This window comes from Carassius auratus, unplaced genomic scaffold (assembly GCF_003368295.1).
Source record: "Carassius auratus strain Wakin unplaced genomic scaffold, ASM336829v1 scaf_tig00002951, whole genome shotgun sequence".
Classification (NCBI taxonomy): Eukaryota; Metazoa; Chordata; class Actinopteri; order Cypriniformes; family Cyprinidae; genus Carassius; species Carassius auratus.
In genome coordinates this window covers 746,762-770,150 of record NW_020523497.1, presented here as the reverse complement: position 1 = coordinate 770,150, position 23,389 = coordinate 746,762, and the positions used below count along the sequence as shown (strand labels likewise).

Here is a 23,389-nt window from a genome sequence, read left to right as displayed (position 1 = left end):
ACACTCCCTTACGCTGAAACCTGACGTGCACCACTCCAAAAATCTAACAGGGCATCAAATCTACATGGACCACAAAGGCTGTGATCTGCTAGAATCCCTCCATCCATATGTACTTCAGTTTTGTGTGCGTTTATTTGCACTTTAACATATTTTAATTTGTGCTGGGCAACGATAAATCATTTTTAATCACGATTAATCTGTGATTAATCGCATTATTGTCTGTGATTAATCGCAATTAATTGCAATGTTATGCACAAAAATAAAAATTCATTAAAAAGTGCATTGTGCACTTTTTTCATTTAAAAGTAGTCCTAATGCTATATTAAACAAAAGTGTAATAACATTTGGTTTGCAAACACTTGTGGTACTTTTTACAGTAATGCTCTTTTTACTTAGTAGCAGTTAAAATATTTATTGTAGCCTAAATCTCAATTTATAACATTAATGTAATTAAATTTAATTAAATATAAAACAAGCTATTTGTCACTGACAGGACATTAACGTTTTCATAGAACATATTTTATAGTTTGTTATAGAAAAAGAAATTACGCTCGGAGTCCAGAGCCTTGATCATAACATTGGAACAGTCACCTTCCTATTAGAGACCTTCATGATCACGGGACCCATCACAGCAGTGTGCCGTGCGGGACAACACTTGATTGGCAGCTAGAGACTTGTGTGTGCGGGATACGGGAAAATAATTAGGGTGTGCTCACACTAGGCAATCTTAACCATGAGAGAGCGCATTTGACCCCTAAAGCCTGGTTTGTTTGACTTGTGTGATCGCTCCGTTAAGCAGATCTTTTGATGCGTGCTGCATGATTGCGTGAATATTTCGGACTGTAAAAAGTGATAGATCTGTAAAGCCATATATTGTGAAAGGGACTTGTATTACTGGCTCAAAATAATAAACCACAAAGTTAACAAAATGATTTAATCCACTGTGTTGAGAAAGAGCGCTTCTCTGTTGTCTTCACGTGATTTTTCACTTTTCTTCCAATTATTTTCAACGGTCGCTTTGTCGTGTCCAGTGTAGACAGACTTTAGCTAAAATAACGTTTTAATAATCTATAGAACAGTGTGCTTATATGCTCCGAGAGCGGACACTGGACTAGTAATACAAAACACAGAGGTCTGTTAAGAGCAATACTTTTAATATAGATAAATTGTTATTAGGCTGAGCTATTGTACGTTTTTTTATGACTGCCGTATTCACAAGTATTTAAATCAATTTAAAGTATTGTTTTGATTTTAGGAAATCTTTGATGAGAGGTTTTGATCAACTTTAAATGTTGACTACTGTAGTTGAAACTTCCAGGTAGATGTGTTGAGGCAAGTTGGAGCTAAACTCTGCAGGACACTGGGCCTCCAGGACTGAGTTTGGAGACCCCTGGTCTAACAGGTAGTACTACAGAGGTAGAGTAGACTAAAACAGTGGTTCTCAACTCCAGTCCTAGCGACCCCCTTTGAATGGAACACAGATGCTCTCTTCGAACTGGAATCATGGCGGAATATCCTGTGATGTCCCCTTCGCAGGGTACTTACAGTCAAATAGAACAAACATCTGAAGTGATGAGAGATACATACAAAATGTGCAGAGCGGGAGGTGGCAAGCAGTGGAATTGGGAACCACTGGACTAAAAGATGCAACAGAACTCAGTCAGGTTAGGCAAGGCAATTTATTTCTAAAGTTGGGTTAGACATCACACTGAATTTAATCCGGGTGAAATGAGACTGTGAGGGATAGAGAGACATTTCATCAGCTAAACAATCAGTATAGTGTTTAAAAACAGTACAATCCATTGAATGCAATACAGGCTTGCTTCCATTTCTGTCAAAAACTAGACTAAGTTCTATATCTTAAAAATGCAGCTTTGGATGGATACTTGGCCATTTTAATAACATCTAATAAGCTGAATGTTAAAAAATATTTTTGTATATATATATATATATATATATATATATATATATATATATATATATATATATATATATATATATAATGACGTTGTCTGGGCTGTTGCTGTCTGACTGACCTTACATTTTCTGAAACCAACCAATCAAATCTCAAAATAACCCCCTCAGCTCAAAGACCCCTTTGCTATGTGTTGGGTGACTGATCATTTTATTTTGTGCCTGATACAAGCTGACCATATTATATTGTATATATATTTATTTTATACACATCTCTAGATGACAGTGTAACCCATCAAAAGTTCTAGTACATACTTTTGTTTAGCAAAAACAAATAAAAAACAGTTACAATACACACTACCAAATGTAACCAGACCCCTAATAACATTATAGGGTAGCAACAACATAATTTTTCATCTCAGGTAAATGCAAGGCTGCTGCCCCTTTAAGACAGCAGCTAAGATGGTGTCTCTCCAGCGAGCAGCATTCGGCGCGCTTCCTTCCTGCCTTCGCCGCTTTAAAACAGCAATGCAGATAAACGTCGACTCTGACAGATGTGCCTCACGCCGACTTTGTCGCGAGCTGCACAAGTATTTCAAATGCACCAGCGCAATCTTAAGGGGGCTTTTGGATAAGCACGGGCTAAGAGTCGCATGCACAAGGAGTGAAGTAATCACACAGCAGCTCAGATGTTATCGGCTCATTTCGGTTAACGGCGAGCAAACCGAAACCGGGTAACTACTCATAGATGAGGAACTCAGGCAGAGTCCCGCAGAATGGAAATCGGACAGCGACAGCCTTCAAAAGCTACCGTTTACGTTGCAAATGAGTCGAACGATAAACTGACTTACTTTTTTGTTCCGAGTCTCCGTGTGCATCTCGGTATCTAAGCGGCGGTGAAGGGGTGGAGTGGAGGGGGGGTCGACCGGATCGGGCGGGGTGATATTTGAATAACAGTGAGCTCGATGTCAGTGTTTCCACCTCAGTATTAGAGGAGAAAGATGCGCTCGTTGCCTCGATGGATCACAGAAATCATATCCCCGGCGTCGAGAAATAAACCCTCTTTCCGTCGCCCCGGTCGTCTTTCAGTGTGCGTTTGTTGCCTTGTTTCAGGGTTGGGCTCGAGCTGTGAGTCTCTCCTCCGCCTCTCCCTGCTGCTGACCCCACCCTGCGTCCCCACCCCTTCACTGTGTCAATCACTGTGTGTGTGTGTGTGTGTGTGTGTGTGCAGCCTGAGCCAGCAGCGGCGCCCAACGTGCCACCACGATAACAGAACTTGAGAATCATCATCATCGCACCCTGTGTCACCCAACCTAATGACGTCAAGTTGCACCGGATGTTTGGAGCTCCTCAACTGTTGTGGTCTTTTTGCACGAGTTGATAATACCCCATATGTGCATTCATTATTTGCCTTGACTTTTGTCTTGTAACTGAGTGTGGAAGGTTATTTAGCTATAGTTTGGAGACAAAATGCACCTAAAGAAGGCAAAAGGATGCAAAAAAATAATAATATTTAGGTCCCATTAAAAAAATAGATTTTTTTTATTGTTTATTGTTGATGTAGTGTAAAATACAGACTGTTTAGTGGTACGTAGGGTTATGGCTGTAATTACAAAAAAAAATTATCACACAGAACTTGATGTGGTCACAGTTTCATTCTGCATATGTTAAAATGAGGAGATTATCAGATGGATTAATGGATTATTATTTTATTCCACTGACAAATGGATAAAAGCAAAAGATAAAGTAAGCTAAAGCCAAATAAATATCACTTTAACTTACAATGTTTATTATTTGTTAAATTATTGTTTAGATTTATTTATTTGAGGGGGGAGGGGTATTTTGATATAATATTATACCAGTTCTCTCACAATATAAATGGGTCGCTTGCAAAGGAATCATCACTGTATTTAGGGGTCACTTGCATACAAATTTTACATGCCCCCTGCATTTTAATAATGTGTTTAGATTAATCCCTTCTTTTATATCCAGAAGTTTCACTTTGAGTGGGCGTAGGCGAGTCATAAATAAGGCCAGTCATATGTTAATATAGTATTTGGTGTATTTAATAAATTTGCTTATTAATATAATGCTTCAGGGTTAAATAAAAATGTCTAAATGTGAGAATGTATTTTCATGAAATGTGATAACTATAGAGTAGTGTTTCTGTTAAGTATTCTGTAAAAAAAAAAAACTGAAATGAACCCCTTAAGTTTATTATTTAAAAAAAAAAGCCCCTTGGCAATTCCTAACAATGCATGACTTTCATGTCCTTTGAAGAATATAACACAACTTAGTGAAATATTTTATTTGCATAAGCTGTTCACAATTCAGGTTCTTCAAGGACATTCCTATTTTCCATGACATACCCCGTTTAAAATATTTGTTTCCCTTTTCCGTTGGTTTTAACTACATTTCCCATAATCCGCTTCACTTTCACTTAACTTCCTATTGAAACAGGAAGTTAAGGATGCAAAAGGAAACATGAAGTGATAAGGAGCTATGAGGCTTACATGGTATGGTTTCTGTATGGAAATGTCATGTAATATCATTAGCCAACTTCTTAACGTGTAATAAATAAATAGTCTTACTTACGGAATGCGGGTTTGGTGTCGAGGCAAAAACAGTCGGCACTCTTCCTTCCTTCAGTAAGAGTTTACTTGCATAGCCTGCATTAAACTGTGATAGGTTCACAAATGAGTCCGTGCTGAAATGCGCTGAACAGATGGTTAGGGTCGGACTGAAACGATCAGGGACGTCGGTAAAGAGAAACTTCAGCCAGTCGTTTCTGATGCTGGGATCCTTTGGGAGGCTGTGCAGAGACACGGGCTCGATCCTGCAGCCAGGAACAGCACAGCGTTTGATGGATTTCCCCCACATCTAGATACAGAAGAAAATAACCCTGTGCTCTGCTTCTGATCATTAAAAGTAATATTAACCTCCTATAGTTTCTCAGCTGGGCGGGCCATAACTGTGGGCGATCTTATGTTAATTTCTCGTGGCTGTGACGTCAATACCATGAGATGGGTTCTGAATGACCTGATTTTGCAGCTGCAAAGGAGTTATGCAATACTTCTACTGATATTTTGCCATCACCATTATATGACCATAAAAGCATTTTTATTCACACTCACCTTTTAGCTTCTGATGTGTATGGGGCTTCCTTTTACTGGAAACTTAACTCATTGGTTCTCTTTTATAATGAGGTGAAAGATGAAATCATTAAGATCATTAAAAAAAAAGGAATAAAACTAGAGAGGAGAGCAGCTAAAGTAGCTCCTGAGATTATAAGTATGAAATTGGCACGTATATTAGACTTTTTTTTTTTAGGGATTTGGCAATAAAGAAAAATATATATATATTATATATATATGTAAATTTACAAATCTCCTGTCTAAAAATGTAGATAATTTGCTTGATTGTGAAAAAGCAGAATTGGTGGATTTACAACACAAATTAGTTACAATATATAAACATAAAGCTTAAGGGGCATTTATTAGATCGCATAGGAAATGGATTGAGGAGGGTGAACAGAAATGTGATTTTTTTTTCAGACTAGAAAGAGAACAAGCTAAAGCGAATAACCATATTAAAAAAACGAATGCTTGATTTCAATATTACTGAGGATCCAAAAAAGTATTGCAAAAGTATTGTTTCAGATCAGCAGTTTTGTGATGCATTTAAGTGAGTGACGTGACATTCAGCCAAGTATGGTGACCCATACTCAGAATTTGTGCTCTGCATTTAACCCATCCGAAGTGCACACACACACACACACACTGTGAACACACATGTGGAGCAGTGGGAGCATATTTATCATATTCAAAGAGACTGAGGAAGCTATTAATTCTTTAAAAGCCATCAAATCTCCAAGAAACGGATAGACTTAATTCTGAATTTTATAAGATGTTTAATCATATTATAGCCCCTTTTTATTAAAGGCTTGTGAAGAAAGTAAAGAGAAAACATTATTTCCAGCAACATATACCAAGGCCTAATAAGCCTTCCTGAAATCAAATACACACAGTATTGAACAATGATTATAAAACATTAGCTTTAGTCCTGGAAAAAAACATTAAAACATGTTTTAAGCAACGAACAAACAAAGCAAAAGAAGTGTCTTTTAACTTGATCCATAGGTTTTATCCTGTCAAGAAATTTTTACAGAAGTTTAGAGCTGACACCGAACTAACAAGTCCTTTTTGTTTGAATGCTGATGAAACAGTGGTACACTATATATATAAATTATTATTTTATTTTATTTTGTTTTTATTTTTTGGTCATGTCACTATAGTAAGAAGTTTTGGAATGATATTAATGCTTTTTTTGCTGGCTTTTTTTGCTTTTTTTTCGGTGTCTACTAATATGAAAGTATATAAAGACAGTTAGAATTTGCTCTGCATTTAAGGTCTTCGTGTATGTAATTTAATAGCTCATAATGTATTGTATTTTTATTATGTTATTTTTGTTGTTTTTATTTTTTCTATTTTATTACTTTGTTTTATTTAGCTTTTTTATTGTCTCTAATGTTTATATTTTTGTATTTTCATAAGTGTTTTCTTTTTTTTGTAATGTTTTTGCAGCTAGGGTGGAATTTTTAAACGTCAGCTATTGAAACGACGTGGGAAATCTTGGTTTTCGTGATATTAATTGTTTTAATCATAAAATTTTCACCTTAGTTTCTGTATTTGTGAAGCTAATTAGTTGTGTTTGGTGGGGCTGAATTATTATTATTTTTGCATGGTAACTAACAGACAATTTAAGTTCAAACTCAGAATAAATTGAACGATTTCCTCAGTTATTATATTATATATTATTATTATTATTATTTTATCATTCATATTTGTTTGTCATGATATGCTATTATGCTATTTACATAGTCTCGCCAAGCCTGACTTGTCTTTTGATTTAAACTACATATCCCATGATCCTTTCAGGCGAAGCTTAATTCCTGTTGAAACAGGAAGTGGAGTTATATGTAAACATGCAGCGGTAAGGGTGAATTGAAAGCTGTTTTTATGTAATGTTATGTTTGATTTTGATCTGAAACTACTTGCATATTATACTATGACCGTATTCTGATTCGAGGAGATTATTCCTTTAGTGGTATTCAAAAAGAGCCGATGTCTCGTGTCGATAAAGCTAACGTTAGTCATATCGCAAGCCGATTGTGATACAAACGCTCACATTTATTGTATGGTGGGATGCTACATTTAATTTAAAACTTTTATTTTATTGTTTGTATATAGAGTTATTATGTTCAGTTTTAATGCTGTTTTGTGGTTTTATTAAGATTAATTTAGAGACTGCGTAGAATATGTGTAGGACCATTAACTGCAAAGAGTGAAAAATTATGGAAATTAGAGAATAAAAACGCGACCATTTACAACAAATAAAGCTGTAAAATAAATCCATTTTAACGTTTAAAATAAAATATTGAATTTTAATTGAATATAGTGAATAATAAAGCAACTGGAAATTTTCATTTTCAGCTGCTCATTTACTATACCTCATGAACCCAGGAGTGCGATGATTGCAAGAACATAAAAATAACAAATTTTATTCAAATCTATCACTTAAATTGTATTTACAAATCATGATAGTGTCGTGGATGTGCTGTCTTTAATTTATGCTGGCCAAAAAAAAAAGAAGCAGAATAAGCAGAATTAACACAAATAAATAAAACATCTGGATGCATTTGGGGTGGGGAGAATTTATAGTTCATTGTATTTGGTATGAAAAGGTGAAAAAACAGTTGACAGGAATGGTTTGTGATTTTCAGGATTACTCGTCATGCCGGTGATGATGTGCCCATCCCTGAAGAGCAAGAAACAGAGGGCCAAAGACAACTACACAATCTGCTCCTACAGCAACTGGATACAGATGTAAACATTGACCGGTCAGTTAACTATTAGCTATTAAGAATTTTGATAGATAGTTTTTAATCTGCTGCACACAGTAAATTGGTGTGGATATTGGAGTTTCCCGTCAGTATTGTTATTGTCTACTGAATTATGTTTTTATGTTATATGTGTGTGTGTGTGCATTTTATAATATTCACACATTTTCATATTTATTTGTTTTAGGTGTATCGCTAAGAAGAAATGCTTTGCTCCAGCAGCAGTATACAAGCCTTTCGGGGAACAGGCAGCTGGTGTAAGGAGTCTGTCCCAGTTCCAGGCCTTGCAGGACGGGGATCAGGAACTTGCCGCTCTGAGAGAGCTGGGTCTTACAGATGCTGAAATAGAGCTGTGGAGATGCAGGGATCAAGCAGAAAGCTCTTGGAAGGTCTGATTACACTTATCTTAATTTTGGCCGTAAGTTTCGCGTGACATGTTTTCAATGTAGAGATTTTGAATTGTAAGCATTGTGAGAAATCTGAAGTGGGGAGGATGTCAGCTGTAAGTCGCTCAATGCAATATGACCCAATTCACAATTTTCTCAGGACAGAGGGGTTTGCATTGCACCTGAGGTCAGGAATGAGCGCCTGCAGGTCATCCGGGATAAAATGGCAGCGCATGCAGAGCTGCTGTCCAGACCTCAGCGTTTCTCAAGCAGTCGGCCACTTTCCCGTAGGGAGATGGAAATCGAAAAGGCTCTTTTTCAAGGAAGTGACCGCAGCAGCTTCCTTACTGCTCTTTACCACAGAGGTTAAGAGAATACAGTAATATGAAGTAGTTTTACATTTAAATGCTTGCTTGAACTTCCCTGTTTGATACTCTACCGGCTTTTTTTATCCGCAGAGTCACCAGGCAGCCAGCAGGGGGCGACATCCGTCATAGCAATGGATCATTTCTATAAAGACTTTCTTGAAGACCAGAACAAAAACTTTTTGGATATTTCAGAGTGTTTGCCTCAACCAAAAATTGCTAGCAATATCCAACGTGAATCGCCAAGCTCTAAAACAGACCAATCTCAAACTCCCACAGTCCATGATTCCGGCCCAACCAAAAACCAACACACATGCTCAGAACCAACCTCCGTGTCAGACACTGTCATCCAACCACAGGCTCAAGAAAAAAAGGTTATACCTACAAAAGTGACATTAAGCCAATCCATTGGCACACTTAGTGCAGCTTCTGGTGGTCATGATGGGCCTGTTACAGTAAGTGGAAGGATAGAGGAAATTTCAGATGAACAGATCAAGAACAATCGGGAGACAGAAGAGGGTATACGAAATATTCCACGATTTAAGAACTACCAGAGAGGGACGCCATCTAATGTAAGTGTGGATAACAGCAACATAACTGCTTTAGAAATGTTAATAAAGTAAATAACGCATTGGTAAGATATATTTATAATATGTTAATATAATACAATATTTAGATGTAATATTTATTTTGGGGGTCAATTTATTTTTATGCCCATCAAAGCTGCATCAATTAGATCAAAAATACAGTTAAACAGTAATATTGTGAAATATTATTAGAAGTGTTTTCTACTTTCATATGTTTTTAAACATCATTTATTCCTGTGATGGCAAACTGAATTTTCAGCAGCCATTACTCCAGTCACATGATCCCTAAATTTTTCTCTCCCTCTTGTGTGTGTAGGTCCTGTGCGTGAAGAACATGAGTCCACGGGCATCGCTGGCTCAGCTGGTTTCTCTCTTTTCGAGGTTTCAGAAGGACGACACACAGCCCATTCTGTACCGCTTGCTAACTGCTCGACTAAAGGGCCAAGCTTTCATTACATTTTCTGGTAAGAGATAGATTTTGCAAAAGTTGTGCATTATTATCCCCCATAACAGACCACCATTAAGGGCTTAAATTCACTTCGCAGGCTGTTATTTAATATGACCGGTTCTCAAATGTGAACCGCAGGACATAATAACAATGGTGGCACCATTTTACCATTTCTACAATTTAAAGTGAATAGCATACTATCAGCACTCAGAGTTTATTTAGATCTGGATTAACTTATTTTGTTGTGTTTCACAGACGTCGAAAGTTCCCAAGCAGCTCTAGACTTGTTAAATGGCTACAAGCTGCTTGAAAAGCCACTTATCATTGAGTTTGGTCGAGAGAGAAATAAAGAAACCGATGCACCCTCTGCAGATCCCAACACCACCTTCAGTATAAAGCCATCATGCAACGAGAAACCGGTCTAACTGTATTTAATAGGCTTTTTCTTTATTTGTAAACAGTATTGTAAATGGTTCATTTACATTAATTTCATATGCTGTTTATTTGGAAATAGAGTGACTTTGTGAATGTCTCACCGTCTGTTCCCAAAACAAGCATATCAAGAGAAAGTTGTAATTCTTCTGTTCACCAGCAGATGTCACCCTGTCTCCATTACTTAATTCTAGACGTCAAAAACGCTTGGTAGTGTCCTGCGCCTTGTGCTCCATGAATTGAACAAGCAAACTATTTAATTACAATAGTTATTCTAAAGGACATTCCAGGATGATTCAATCACCAGTATCAGCACTGCAAGACTGTACACTAGCTCTGCTGTTTGTATGTGTAGAAGCTTTTCCTCTGCTTTTCTGAAATATATATATATATATATATATATATATTTTTTTTTTTTTTTTCTGAAATATATACAAGGTTTTGCTCAGTCAGTGACCCTTACGTGTACAGGGCTCACCAAAAGAGGTAATTACATTTCAGTGCGATGTTTGCTACTTTGCCTTTCCCACATAGTTACACATTAAAATGAAGTTAAAATCAATGAAGTCGAGTTTTCAACAGGAGTGATTCAAGTGCCTGCACTGTAAATCATTTGTTTAAATGATAACGTAACCTCAACGTGAACAAGTTACACACAGCATAGTGTTTTGAATGTGTGGTTGCCAGCACAGAATGTGTCTATGAGGACAGCAGTCTCAGTCCTCTTATTCAAAACACATCCGTCTACATTTCTACTATTAAATATACAGATGCTTGGATAATTACCCAAATTATCACATATTTGTGATGGTGCTTTTGAAGGAGGAAGAGAAGTGTAGTGATTTACCTATTGAGAGATGTTTAGTGTGCCTGCTGATTAGAACAAAATAGCAGAGCTTTATGTAAGGAGTGTGGGGCCAAAGACAACCCAGAACTTTATTAAGAAAATGAATATGATCATTTAGTGCTCAAATTGAGTATATTTAAATTTGATGACAAAGTAAAAATGACAATCAACAAATTAGTCATTAAAATGCACAATAACATTGCAAAATACTACATGTGAATACAAAAACGGTACATATTTTTTAAGTGCACTTAATGAAGTTAACTGACCCAGTGCTTAAAAGTCAATGTCAAATATTAGCTTTGCATATTTACAGATCCATCTCATTGTTTATTTGGAATTTTGAAACCTTTAAAAAAGAACAGCAATGTTTGTCAAGAAGAGAAGCAAAAAGTAAAATCAAAATATTGTATGCAATCAAACCATCTGCTCTTTCTCTGGCGTGTGTCTGTTCTTCTTGTGCCTTAATCCAACATTCTGCCTATTATAAGAGTCTTTTGAGAGTCCAAGTTTTAATCACTTCAGTGCTTTTAGGAAAAATGGTGCAAAACGATTAGCACAAATCCTCAAACGTAGCCTGTGACATCATACCCGGCTGCTGTGTTCTGCCGAGCTGATTTCCTGGAATCCTGAGCTGGCGCAGTGGAGTGGGTACTAGTGCTTGTACGGCTGTTAAGGGTCTGGTTCTTGTTGGCAAGGTTGGGGTTTGTGGCTGGATGGTAGGGCATTGAATGGGACGGTCCACGTGGTCCAGTGCGGTCAGGGTAGGGGTAATGGCGTCTTGTTCCCCTGCTGCCATCCAAATCGTCACAACAGGATGCACTCAACAGCCCTCCACCTAGCATGGACAAAAGCGAAGAAGCCAAGCCCACGTATAGGCAGTCACCTATCTCAAACTTTAGACTGGCTGGCATGTTCTGCATGTAGAAGGTCTGCACCAACTCATGGGTCTTCCAAGACACAGGGATCAATGACAAGAGCCCTGCCAGGAGGAAGAGAGAACCACCTATCCCAGCCACCTTGCTCTTGACTGAAGAGCCATCCATGCAGATGGTGCACTGCATACCAACGGTGGACACCGCACAGGCCATGACAGAAAAGATGGAGGAGATGACCATCATGGCCCTGGCTGCTTGTAGATCAGTGGTGAGCCCCAGAAGGGTGTTGTAGGTCTCACACTGGAAGGCTCCGGTGCTCTGGTAGACACACTCCATCCACAGACCTTTCATTCTGACTACCGCCGTCACGATGTTGGAGCCAATGTGTGCGGACGTTGCCCAATAGGGCAGAAGAGTGGCTACCAGGGTCCCCAGCATGCCAAAGAGGCCAAAGAAGAACCCCATCAACTCCAGTGCTGCTACCACCATCTCACCCACTGGTTGAACGTTTTTCAGAAAGAAAAGAAAACTTACGCTTGATTACTGTAAAGGAAAATAATACACACTTTAGCCCAATATATCTATTAATCTCAACTGAAAAAGTGTGCTTAGTTAATTGTAATGTGCACTTGTAGTGTATTTCAAATATTATATATTTTTTAAAAACTGTACTTTCTAGGTACACTGTAAAGTTGACCGAAAAAAAAAAAAAAAAAAATTGGAGAAACCTGTTGCCTTAAAATTATTAAGTAAATAATACATTTTAAAAATAATTTACGTGAATTGTCAACAGGTTTTTAAGTTCAGTGAACATTTTACAGTGTAATATATATTACTGAAATCAAATGTTACTTTAAGACTTTCATATTTCTTTACACACTATACACTTCTATAAAGTGCAGTTTGTAATCATGTCAACTTCAAAGTTTTACTTCAAAGTACATTTTTTTAATTTTTAATTGTGCTTTAAAGAATGTGTTAACCGATACGCTTGTACAGTCCTTGATTATAATTTTAAATGTATTGTGTTATGTGATATAACATTTACAGTTAACACATTTTTAATGCATTAACATTTTAATATATTTTAAATGCATAACACAAGTTTTAATAGAAATTACAATTCAGTCCATTTTAGTTTACACTAATCTCTTGTAAGGACATTCTGAAGTATATTTCAAAGACTAATAACAGAATAATAAAATTACATAGAAAAATATACTTTAGTCCTACTTATGTCAAAAAGAATTCTAATTTAAATAAATTAAACAAACCACATTACATTCAATTCACACTTAAAGTATACTATTTTCATAAAAACACTCATTTTTAAAAGTATACTAAAGTATAAATCTTTTTCACAAAAGGTGCAAGTGTACTTACACTACATATGCTAATGAGGGAGATGTTTCCAGTAGTTCTTGTGTTCCCACAGTCCTTCTATTTGTGCTACTACCATCTCTGTTGCTCTGTCGATATTAGGAGCTGCCCCTGTCCATGTACACACAGGCACCTCTAGAAAAAAGAAGTTAAAGATTTACTTCCTACTCACCCCAAAACTGACCTTTTCTTAGTTCATCCCAAAAACAAGGCCACTGTGGGAAAGAGCAGCATCAATCACAGCAAGTAAGTAAGTGTTGTGTATATATTTATTTAATTTGTTTTCCCAGGAGTGTAAAAATTACCCAAATGTTATTAGATGTTTTGTGATTTGTAAAATTTCAATGTTAAATGACATTTTCATTAGATATAGATTCCTTTTGCCATTAATTGTAATAATAATTCAGTGAGATTTTTGTATGCACAAGGAGTCTGACAACAGCCAGTGCTCCACACAGAGATCTGATCTCACTACAATCAAGTCTGTCTGTGATTACTTTAAGAAACAGAAGAAATTCAGACAGACTAAATCTAGAATAACTGTTACAACGTCTCCAAGATGCTTCAAGAAACCTACCTGAAAACAATGTGCAAGTGTATAGGACAAAAGCTTTTAAACAAAAAGGTTGGTCGCACCATATGTTGATTGGATTTAGTTAATTGAAGTTAATTGCTTAACATTAAACATTATTTTTGAAAGCACCCTCACTTAACAGCATTTTTACACAAGTGCCAAAAACCCTTCACAGTACTGTAGCTTTGCAGGAAGGTTTCTAGAAATGTCTTGGACCGATATAAAGTTGATTCGATGTTTGACGTTGAAATCTTCAATAGTTCTTAGATGATTTAACATAATAACAAGAAACATACTATGTTTTAACTGTTTTCAAATGTAGAAAAGGACAAGCAATGTGTTTTATCTGATTTAATCTACTTTAAGGTATTTTAACCATATAGACCTTATAATGTAAAAGTGCAGGACAGGGACCGTCTGCAAATTGCAATACCAAGAGCAAAAAGCACAATTATTCCATCAAAACCCTTTACTTGTGAAATGTATAAAAAATTAATCTCAGATCTTAGGTGTGTGTCTTATTACAGGTTCATAAAATAACATTTAGATGTTGGTTTTATTACAACACATCAAAGGTTTTTGAAATGGAATGATTGAAAAAAAGCTTGCAAAGTATTACAAATATTGTGCCGTTTACCTCCCCCTAGAGGAATATATTGCACTTGTCTTGACCAAGTTTGACATTCAGAAGTTTACATTTTTTTATTTAGAATGCACACAGTTGAATATTTAAACTTCAAAGCATGTTACTTGTCCAAATAACAATATTTACAGCCTTCTTTTACTATCATATACAAATCAGGATGCACTGTGGGTGTGTCTTGCTTCTGATTCCTAAATGAACAGATAAACTCTCCAGGTCTCACAAAATCTTTGGGTAAATTGGACTAATGTAATTTTTTTGTCTTCTGTGAAACTTCTGAAGCTTTTGACATAATTTAGCTATAGTTTTGTCTTGTCAAAACAACTGCAGTACCTTCCTCTAGGGGCAGTAATACTGGAGACTCTGAGGAAGGCTTTGCAATCGATTTTTGAATGTAAACTAAATTATGTATTGGTTCCTATAGTATGTGTTCTATTATAGTTCTGTGGCTTAAACCTCAGTCAAAATGTTTGTCTAATCTGTAACAAGACACACCCATTGAAGTTGTGTAATAAAACTTTGTGTTATAAATTAATTTATTAAAAATTAGTTTTTCAAACTCCTCCAAACAACTACAAAACAACCATCTTTGCCAGCTTTGTCTTAACTGTTGAATTTCAATACCATGTTTTCTATTCTAGTTCTGTGATTAAAACAAATATAAAAATGTTTGTATAAAACCAGTAACAAAGACACACACCATAAGGTTGATACATAATTTATTTTAAATGAATTTATTTATTGGTTTAAAATTCAATAGCGTGTACCTTTTTTTCTGGTTTCGTACTAACATAAAAACAACAAACATTAAAATGAATCAGCCTACTGCATAACCAATGGATTATGGAATGATAATGATTTTTATTAGTTTTACTGTTTATTAATATATTTATTAATATTAATAATATAATTATAACCACTATCACATAATGTTTACAATATTTCTTATTTAAATTTAAGTGAGCTTTATAAGTGTTTGTCTTTTTATATTTCAAAGACTTTGGTGCAATAATTGCTCTTGTTTTGGTAACTGTACAAAACATTCTGATGGGAAACAATTAAAGCTGCGGTAGGGAACTTTTGACGCTCTAGCGGTTAATAAACAGAACTGCTTGCGTCTTGCGGAAGAACATCGTAGCCGGAACTACTTCTCTCTGTTTATGTCTATGAAGAATCACAAAGGTACTGGGTTACTCCGCCGCGGTATCCCCGAAGCAATCTAAAATAGTCCGAATATAAACACTTATTATAGGTGCACCCTAGTGATTCAGGACTTATTTTTTACCTTGAGCGATGGAGTTTCTGCAAATGGCAATAGGACCACTGGGAGGAGCCAGAGGAGCTTGATTTTTTTCACAGATTATCTGTCTCATATTCTACTGTCAGGACATAATGACAGGTTTAATAAATATGTAAAAAAATGTTTTTTTACAAAAGTTCCCTACAGCACCTTTAACTTCGTTATCGTTTTATCCTTTCACAAGTACTTTGCAGACGGTCCCTAACTGGACTAAGCGCTAGCTCACCGCTGCTAGATATTTTATGCGTTGCAACATATCGTCGAGGATTAAAACAAATAAACTGCGATGTGTGTTCAGTTCTACGTGCTAAAGCTTTTAAAATAAGCCATTTTTATACAATTATACTCATCCACTAAGTATTTATTGACGTTTTTCGCAGAATATCTGTCTAATATCAATCGTCAAACATCGAACCAACTTTAAATCGTTGTGTCAGTTCTTCTGGATTTAGTCTGTCTCAGTTTTTTGCATGTACACTGCAAAAGCCCGAGTAATATACATTTTAAAAGCACAAATAACATATAATAACAAATAACAACAAAAATAACAACAAAAAAGGAAAGAGAGATTTCAATTATTTTTTTGACCATGAAACTAAAAATGTCCCCGGTTTTCAGTTCAGAAATCGATCACATTAACTGCTAGTAGGATATTGTTTATACAGCAATTTAATAAACGAAGTTGATATTGAGTAGGCTAACTTACATTTTAGACACAATATTGACACATACGTTGTCTGTTTCTTTTTCCACCAACGAAAATATTTCCAGAATAAGCCACAGGAGAATCAACACGGTACAACACGCTAGCGATGTTGATCGATTCATTAAATGAATCGTTTGATTCTAAATGATTCAATGACTCGATCATTATGGCCTCATTCCGACGAGCAATATTGCCGTTGAAAAATAGGTGTTTTTCAACGGCTCTGCTGGCAACCAATTAAATTTATGACCTGAAGAAGCCTAACTGTTACATAAACAACACTAGTATTTAATTGAACAAAAAAGGATTAAAGCACAAACATACTTTTAAAGAGAAACAGTCCACAGAAAATTTGAAAGTATGAAAATAAATTTTTAAACAAATGAAAACAGCAGTGTATTAAAGTAATTTATTAAAAGGGTGAGTCAAACTATTAGGCTACAATCCTGTCATAGACCAACTATTTGCAACAATCAAATACACACTGATACACTGAACGTGCAATGTAACATCAAACATACTTAAACGTAGCCTACCTGGTTAGTTATTTCATCAAGTCAACAAAAAGTGTATCTCTGCAGAAACAGTGAACAGTGCAAGTGTGTGTGTGCAGATACAGTTTGAGCCGCTTTCAACTGAACCCTTGACTCAATCTTAGTTTAATCACCTCACTGTAATGAGATTATACAAATAATCCAGCCTCTTACTGGAAGGGGCAACCACGAACCAGCAAAAACAATAGATACATGTGACAGGCCATGTTTGCCCACTTGTGCCGCCAAAATTACCCTGCACATTATAACTTAGTGGCTTTTATTTATAATGTTTTCAGGTTGTACTGAACTGCACTGAAGGTCAAATAAACTATATATTGATATGGTTATAGTTTATCTGCACTGGTCACATCTCTCAGGTCAGGGGCAAGATGTGTAGGTGCTGTAGTGGGAACGGCGTGTTTGGAGGATGATGTGTCAGTACAGAGAGACAGCGGAGGAGCAGAAAGGGTGGAGGAGTGTGTCTACAGAGGTGCCATCCACACACACCTTAGCAAATGAGCTCAGAGGTGTGGAGATACACACAATGCAGGATAGTCTGAGTCCGAATGTTTATTCCCAAATCAACACAAATGAACTTTGACTCATACGACCTGAAGCTAGCGGTAAACACACTGAAATAATGAGTTCTCTATCTCTCTGACCTCAAATACTGGCCAAAAATCTTTCATGGGTAGCAGAAAAATTGTAGAAACAAAAGGGTGCTGGAATCTGAGATCAGCGTCCAGGTCAAGAGTGTGTAGGTGCTGATGTGGGAATGGCTGCCCTGGCTCCGTGTCTTGACCTGGGCATGTGTGTCGGAGCAGAAAGTGAGCAGAATGGTGGTGATCTGTGGTGCGAGGGCTGGTGTCACCTCAACACCTCCTCAGATAAGATGAGAGGTGTGAGAAGTGCATGAGTGAACAGGGTCACTAGACGGTCGTTGCTTAAAGCAATGTAGATCTGTTAACCATTTACACTGATAAACATCATAAATATGAATAAAATCTTGATATCACACTTAAGCTTCAAAGATCAGTAAGTTTATCTTGCTCTTCACCATATATTCCATATGGCAAATAATATATGTGACCCGGAACACAAAACCAGTCTTAAGTCGCTGGGGTATATTTGTAGTAATAGCCAAAAAAACATTGTATTGGTCAAAATTATAGATTTTTCTTTTATGTCAAAAATCATTAGCATATTAAAGATCATGTTCCATGAAGATATTTAGTAAATTTCCTACAGTAAATATATAAAAACGTGATTTTTAATTAGTGATAATCATTGCTAAGACTGGACAATTTCAAAGGCGATTTTCTCAGTATTTAGATTTTTTGCACCCTCAAATTCCAGATTTTCTAATAGTTGTATCTCGGCCAAATACTGTCCGATCCTAATAAACCATACATCAGTGGAAAGCTTATTTATTCAGCTTTGTATAAATGTATAAATCTCAATTTCGAAAAATTGACACTTAAGGCTGGTTTTGTGGTCCATGGTCACATGATAAATATTTGTTGCAAACAGTGACACTCAACAAAATATATTTTTGAAATAGAAATATATATTTAATTTTAACCTTCATTAACCAAAATATATTTTGAAATTTATTTAAAAAAATGTGTCTTGGTAAATGTATTCTACATTTAGGCTAAATACAAACGGAAAGTGGAGGGCCTCCTATTAGGGATCAAAAGTAGATTTAGAATTATTTCATAATTTTTAATATTTTTTTGCAATTTAGCATTTTTAGAGCATGTTGAATGATGTTCCCTGCTGAAGTTTGTTCAAATGTGTTATATGTTCACACATGTCATAGACAAAAAATCTATATTTTCTTCGAATGTGACATGTGAATGCATTTTCTTGGACTAAAATTTTTTTTTTTAAATGCTTTTCAAATATATACTTATACATTTAAATATATATTTTCAAATAAAATATGAAAAAATTGACAAAAATATATTGGTAGAAAATGTATTTATGTAAATATATTTTGAATATATTTTAGCAATAAAAAAAAAGAATTTATGCTGTATCTTTCTCCGTTATTGGGAATTTCTTAGCCAAGGAAGAACCATCAATTGATTCAAATCTATTAGCATTTTTCACATTGTGTTTCAGTGCTTCAACTACATGTTGAGCAATTTATTAATAATATTACATCTTTTTAAATAATGGTTCCAAAAGAGGGCTTTTGTAGAAGAACCTTTTTTTGCTCCCCCATAGAACCTTATAATGCTAGCATATTGACTGTTTATTTGTATTTATAAAGCACATATTAATGCCTTGTTCTGCATGACCATATTCTCCCTAAAACTACCTTACTAACGATTGATAAACAGTTAATTAGAAGTTTACTGAAGCAAAAGTCATAGTTATTCGTGAGAACTGGTCCCCAATTTTATTTATAATTCTAAAAAAGCAGGGTCGTTGTTTATTTGTGTGTAGGTGCTGATGTGGGAACGGTGATGCAGGTCCTGCTACATAAACTCTGTGTGTAACTGGGTGCCAGTAGAGAGAGTTGTGCAGCAGAGAGGGTGAGAGAAGTGTGCTGGTGTGGTGTGAGGACTGGTGTCATCCACACACCGCTTCAGATGAGAGCAAGAGGTGTGATGCTTGTGTAGACGTGAGAATGACTGGGTCACTGGAATGAACAGCGCTGGACACATGACCCTGAGCAGAGGTCAGCCGTATGATGGAAGACCATAAACAACCCTTTTTTCAATGACTACCTGTCACGATAATAATGTGATTGACCTTTGTCAGGGTCGCACTAGGTTTAGATTTTAACAGGAATAAAAAGGCTGTGAATAAGTACAGTTTATTCAATGTATTTGTACTGTCATTTATCAACATGTTTATCAATTGTTTAGCTGAGAAAACATATTTCCAAAGAAACATTAAGCTCTCAACTTTCAATTAAAAAAAAAAAACACCATGAAGAAGTTTTTAAAGTTTCGTTTTTAAAAATATGTGATCTACTGAAAAAAAAAAAGTAATTCAAATAAAATAAAATATTAGGTTGAATTAGTGTTCATATGGTTCAGATGGATCCTAAAAACAGGATCTTTTTGAGCAGAAGGACTGCCCCCTATTGGAGATTTTTCTAATTTCATTAACTTCATTCACTACATTCTTTCATTCATCTTCAGGGCTCTGTCAGTCTACTGTTAAATGAATGATGACTGTGCATCAGCAAGGTTCAGATTTGAGAAGTGAGAAGGTTGGTGCTGATGTGGGAACCCTGATGCTGGTCCTGGAACACAGAGAGGCCGAGAGAAGTGTGCTGGTGTGGTGTGAGGACTGGTGTCATCCACACACCGCTTCAGATGAGAGCAGAGGTGTGATGCTTGTGTAGACGTGAGAATGACTGGGTCACTGGAATGAACAGCGCTGGACACATGACCCTGAGCAGAGGTCAGCTGTACCAAGAGATATTTAATAACATCCTTCTTAAATGCCAGTGCTATAGGTTTGCTTTGAGTTTTCTAAAGAATTTGTGATGTTACATTAGATTTGTCTATTTATTTTTGTATTTATGTAGATTTTTTATTATGTTATGTTAAACAGACCCATTAAAATTTCTTTACAAAATTAAATTAATTTTATTTTATTTACAGTCTGAATTGCACTTTTTCACCTCACTAGTCAGGGGACTTGCATCGGTAGATAAGGAAACAGCAGTAGTTTAGTTCATTTGTTGGGGTCAAGAGTCATAAGACTATTTAACTTATAGCCAACTAAACTGATCTAAAATGTTTATAGTTGTATTAAAAATGCAATTTTAGAGTGATAAAATGCTTCAATTGACAATGCATCTAAAGAATCTTCTGTAATAATAATTCTATTACCTCTTGACTGGTTTACTGGTTTAGAATGGTTTACAGTCATTATCTCTTAGCCCCTTTCAAACTGCCATTCCGGTAAATACAGGGGTAAAGTGTTCCGGCAATTGTTCCGGGGTTGCTAGATTTTGCACTTTCACACTGCCAGTGATTACCCGCGATATGTGCATGCTTTCACACACAACACGTAAAGATCCAGTAACGACACGTGACATCTTGGCGAGTCGAAAATGTTAGGCACGTTATACTTCCACTGAAGCAAGCAAATGATCTCAGCGTCAGCGCGAAAGTGAGGAACAAACTGATCTCTGCTTCATTACAGTTTGCACATATTTTTTCGTCGCGAACGTTGATCTTCCTTCAAAACAGCCGGTAATCACTTCGACATGGCATTAGATCTGGCTTTTGTTCACACAGCGCTCGTCCCGGGGTTGAATCTGGCAATGTTACAAGGTCCTCGACCCGGGTTCAATTTGGGAAATCAATCCCGGGACGTGGTTGCTTTCACACAGAAGGCGACCCGGCAATGTTCCGGCAATATGACGGGTCCGACGTGCAGTGTGAAAGGGGCTCTTGAGGAATATTCCCCCTTTAGAGGGCTGTTTTCTGTAGCTTTAAGAAAAGCAATCAACACAGATTGCTCAAGCGCTGTAATTCAGTAGTTTAAGGCAAAGAGAGTTGCTCCCTTGAAACACTGAAGTAATACTGCACCAGTCAAGTAAAAAGCAAATGAAATATTTAAAAAGAAGGCATTACTAGATTTATCGAATTTTGTAGAAGTCTTTTTGTTTTACAATGTTTTTTTACAATGATTTAAAGTGCATACAAAATATATGAAATTTATTTGCTTGCAGTTGAATATTAATTAATTTCATATTTAACATTTTGAAAAATATTTTAAGAGGCATTGCAACAGCAGTGTTTTATTTTTAAGTAAATCTGAGATGTGAGAAATCAGTTAACTTTTAAGCCATGGAATTTCCTCTGAAATGATCCATTACGTGTATTTTGGAATTCACCGGTGCTGTGATCTAAATGATTAAGTCAATCTTGGCTTGAGGGAAAGGTTATGTGCTGGCCACTGCATTATTTAAATATTTTTAAAATATATAACTTAATCAAACCAACAAATCAATCAGAACATAGCAAGACATTAAGTTTAAAATAAATGATGTGTTAGTCACATATAAGTTCATATATTTTATTTTAGACAAAATAAATGTATTTGACTCTGCAGTATTTAATTACAAGAGCAAGACAAAATAAATCACACATTGAATTCTTGTGGAGAACAGATATATAATGTACTCTAACTAATCCATTTCTTGTTATTTTAAATTAAAGATTGGTGTTGACTTGCTTATAAAATAACACATTGGTTAGGCTCGAGGAGCAGCAGGCTGGTGATTACTGCATTCCTGACCATGGGGGAGAAGATTTTTTAAGAGCCCTTAGTGGCAGGGGGTTTCCAAGGCTCTGAGATCAGCAAATGTTAAAACAGACTGGGACTAGACAGACACCCATAAGCCAGAACACTCCCAAATGAACAGAATAAACAACATACCTCTTATTGCCACCCTCACAGTCTGCTATTCTACCATTTTGTATTTCTATCTGTTTCCATCCAACTATCTATCTATGCTTTGATCCTTTAAATTACTTTGACTGTTGTAATCTGTGACAGGGTGGATTGGTGTAATGTGGGACACTGACTAATGTGGGACAACTAAGCTGCATTCTCTTTATCTCTTCGTTTACAGGTGAACATGATTGGTGTGTCAAGTTATTGAAATCGCTTGACTTTCTGTATATTATGTCCGAAATGTGGCCAATAAAATTAACAAACAGGAAGTACCTCTTGTTAAATTCACTGCAATGACAGGTTTTACACTAAATTAATGTTAAGGTTATAATTCTTTTATAAATAAAACAATGTTCTAAACTGCTATCAAATTTAGTTGTTGTCCCACTTTAGAAAAGGATGTTGGACAGCATGTTTTGACTAATGTGGGACAGTCAAATATACAATGTTACTCAGTTGATAAAATGTGCATTAAGAAGGTTTAATGCCATACATGTAATTTTATCAATTTTAGGGCTTATAATGCAGTAATATTATTTGTTTTAAGATCCAGGTATACAATTTAGCAACTAGACGACAATGGGGTCCTGAACCATGATGAGTCCAAGACTGATTGCTTATTTCTGTTATGTTTTTACCATTATATTTGATTAACACAAGCTTTTGAAAAAACAAACAAAATGAAAATTAGTATTAGAAGTTTATTGAAGTTTGATAACAGTTTTAAAGGCATTCCATGTTGCAAATTATACATCTTTACAAAAAATGTTTATTAAATCATTTTACTATCTTTATTAAGTTCAATTTTACATTTTTGACTTCATTACATGGTTATTATTATTGTTGTAAATAATAAAATAATACATTATTTAAAATAATAAAAGATTTATGTTATAAAATTGTATTTAACATTCCATAAATTAACATATAGGTTACTTATTTTTTTAAAAACTTATAAAGACAACAAACACAGTGTATGCCTACTAAATTAATTAAGCAAACATGCACATTTAACCAGGAGTGTTAAATCTGAAGTTTACTTCGCAAAAAAAAAAAAAAAA

The 23,389-nt window shown here is 35.7% G+C and overlaps 3 protein-coding genes across 11 annotated transcripts in view; 1 reads left to right on the top strand and 2 right to left on the bottom strand.

Moving 5' to 3' along the window:
- The window catches only part of LOC113070095 (Krueppel-like factor 8), a 39,437-nt gene extending 34,602 nt beyond the window's left edge, over positions 1–4,835 (bottom strand). For 2 of the 4 annotated variants that reach the window (XM_026243277.1, XM_026243274.1), the window contains exon 1: positions 2,766–3,617. Coding sequence is in view for 3 of the 4 variants with exons in the window: in XM_026243274.1 (XP_026099059.1) it covers positions 2,766–2,792 (27 nt within the window). In the remaining variant the exon portion in view is untranslated. Of the gene's footprint in view, positions 1–2,765; positions 3,622–4,509 lie in introns of those variants that run through there. The other 2 variants (XM_026243272.1, XM_026243273.1) reach the window with 2 other exon arrangements.
- LOC113070094 (RNA-binding protein 41-like) lies at positions 4,402–10,131 on the top strand. 4 transcript variants are annotated; one of them, XM_026243268.1, is made up of 7 exons: positions 4,402–4,430; positions 7,697–7,813; positions 8,001–8,202; positions 8,360–8,564; positions 8,658–9,136; positions 9,468–9,615; positions 9,855–10,131. In XM_026243268.1, the coding sequence occupies exons 1-7, from the start codon at positions 4,417–4,419 to the stop codon at positions 10,022–10,024; spliced, it is 1,335 nt and encodes a 444-aa protein (XP_026099053.1). In that variant the 5' UTR covers positions 4,402–4,416; the 3' UTR covers positions 10,025–10,131. The 4 variants fall into 4 exon arrangements, with proteins under 4 accessions (XP_026099053.1, XP_026099055.1, XP_026099056.1 ...); XM_026243270.1 differs by lacking the exon at positions 4,402–4,430 and adding an exon at positions 6,836–6,906; XM_026243271.1 differs by lacking the exon at positions 4,402–4,430 and adding an exon at positions 6,908–6,934.
- Positions 10,132–10,991: 860 nt separating this feature from the next.
- LOC113070097 (claudin-14-like) lies at positions 10,992–16,981 on the bottom strand. 3 transcript variants are annotated; one of them, XM_026243279.1, is made up of 3 exons: positions 16,896–16,981; positions 13,140–13,271; positions 10,992–12,299 (listed from the first exon to the last, which is right to left on the bottom strand). In XM_026243279.1, exon 3 carries the CDS (start codon positions 12,243–12,245, stop codon positions 11,445–11,447), a length of 801 nt encoding a protein of 266 aa, XP_026099064.1. In that variant the 5' UTR covers positions 12,246–12,299; positions 13,140–13,271; positions 16,896–16,981; the 3' UTR covers positions 10,992–11,444. The 3 variants fall into 3 exon arrangements, with proteins under 3 accessions (XP_026099064.1, XP_026099067.1, XP_026099066.1); XM_026243282.1 differs by having other exon boundaries at positions 10,992–12,253; XM_026243281.1 differs by lacking the exon at positions 16,896–16,981 and adding an exon at positions 16,360–16,469.
- Between the last annotated feature and the right edge of the window lie 6,408 nt (positions 16,982–23,389).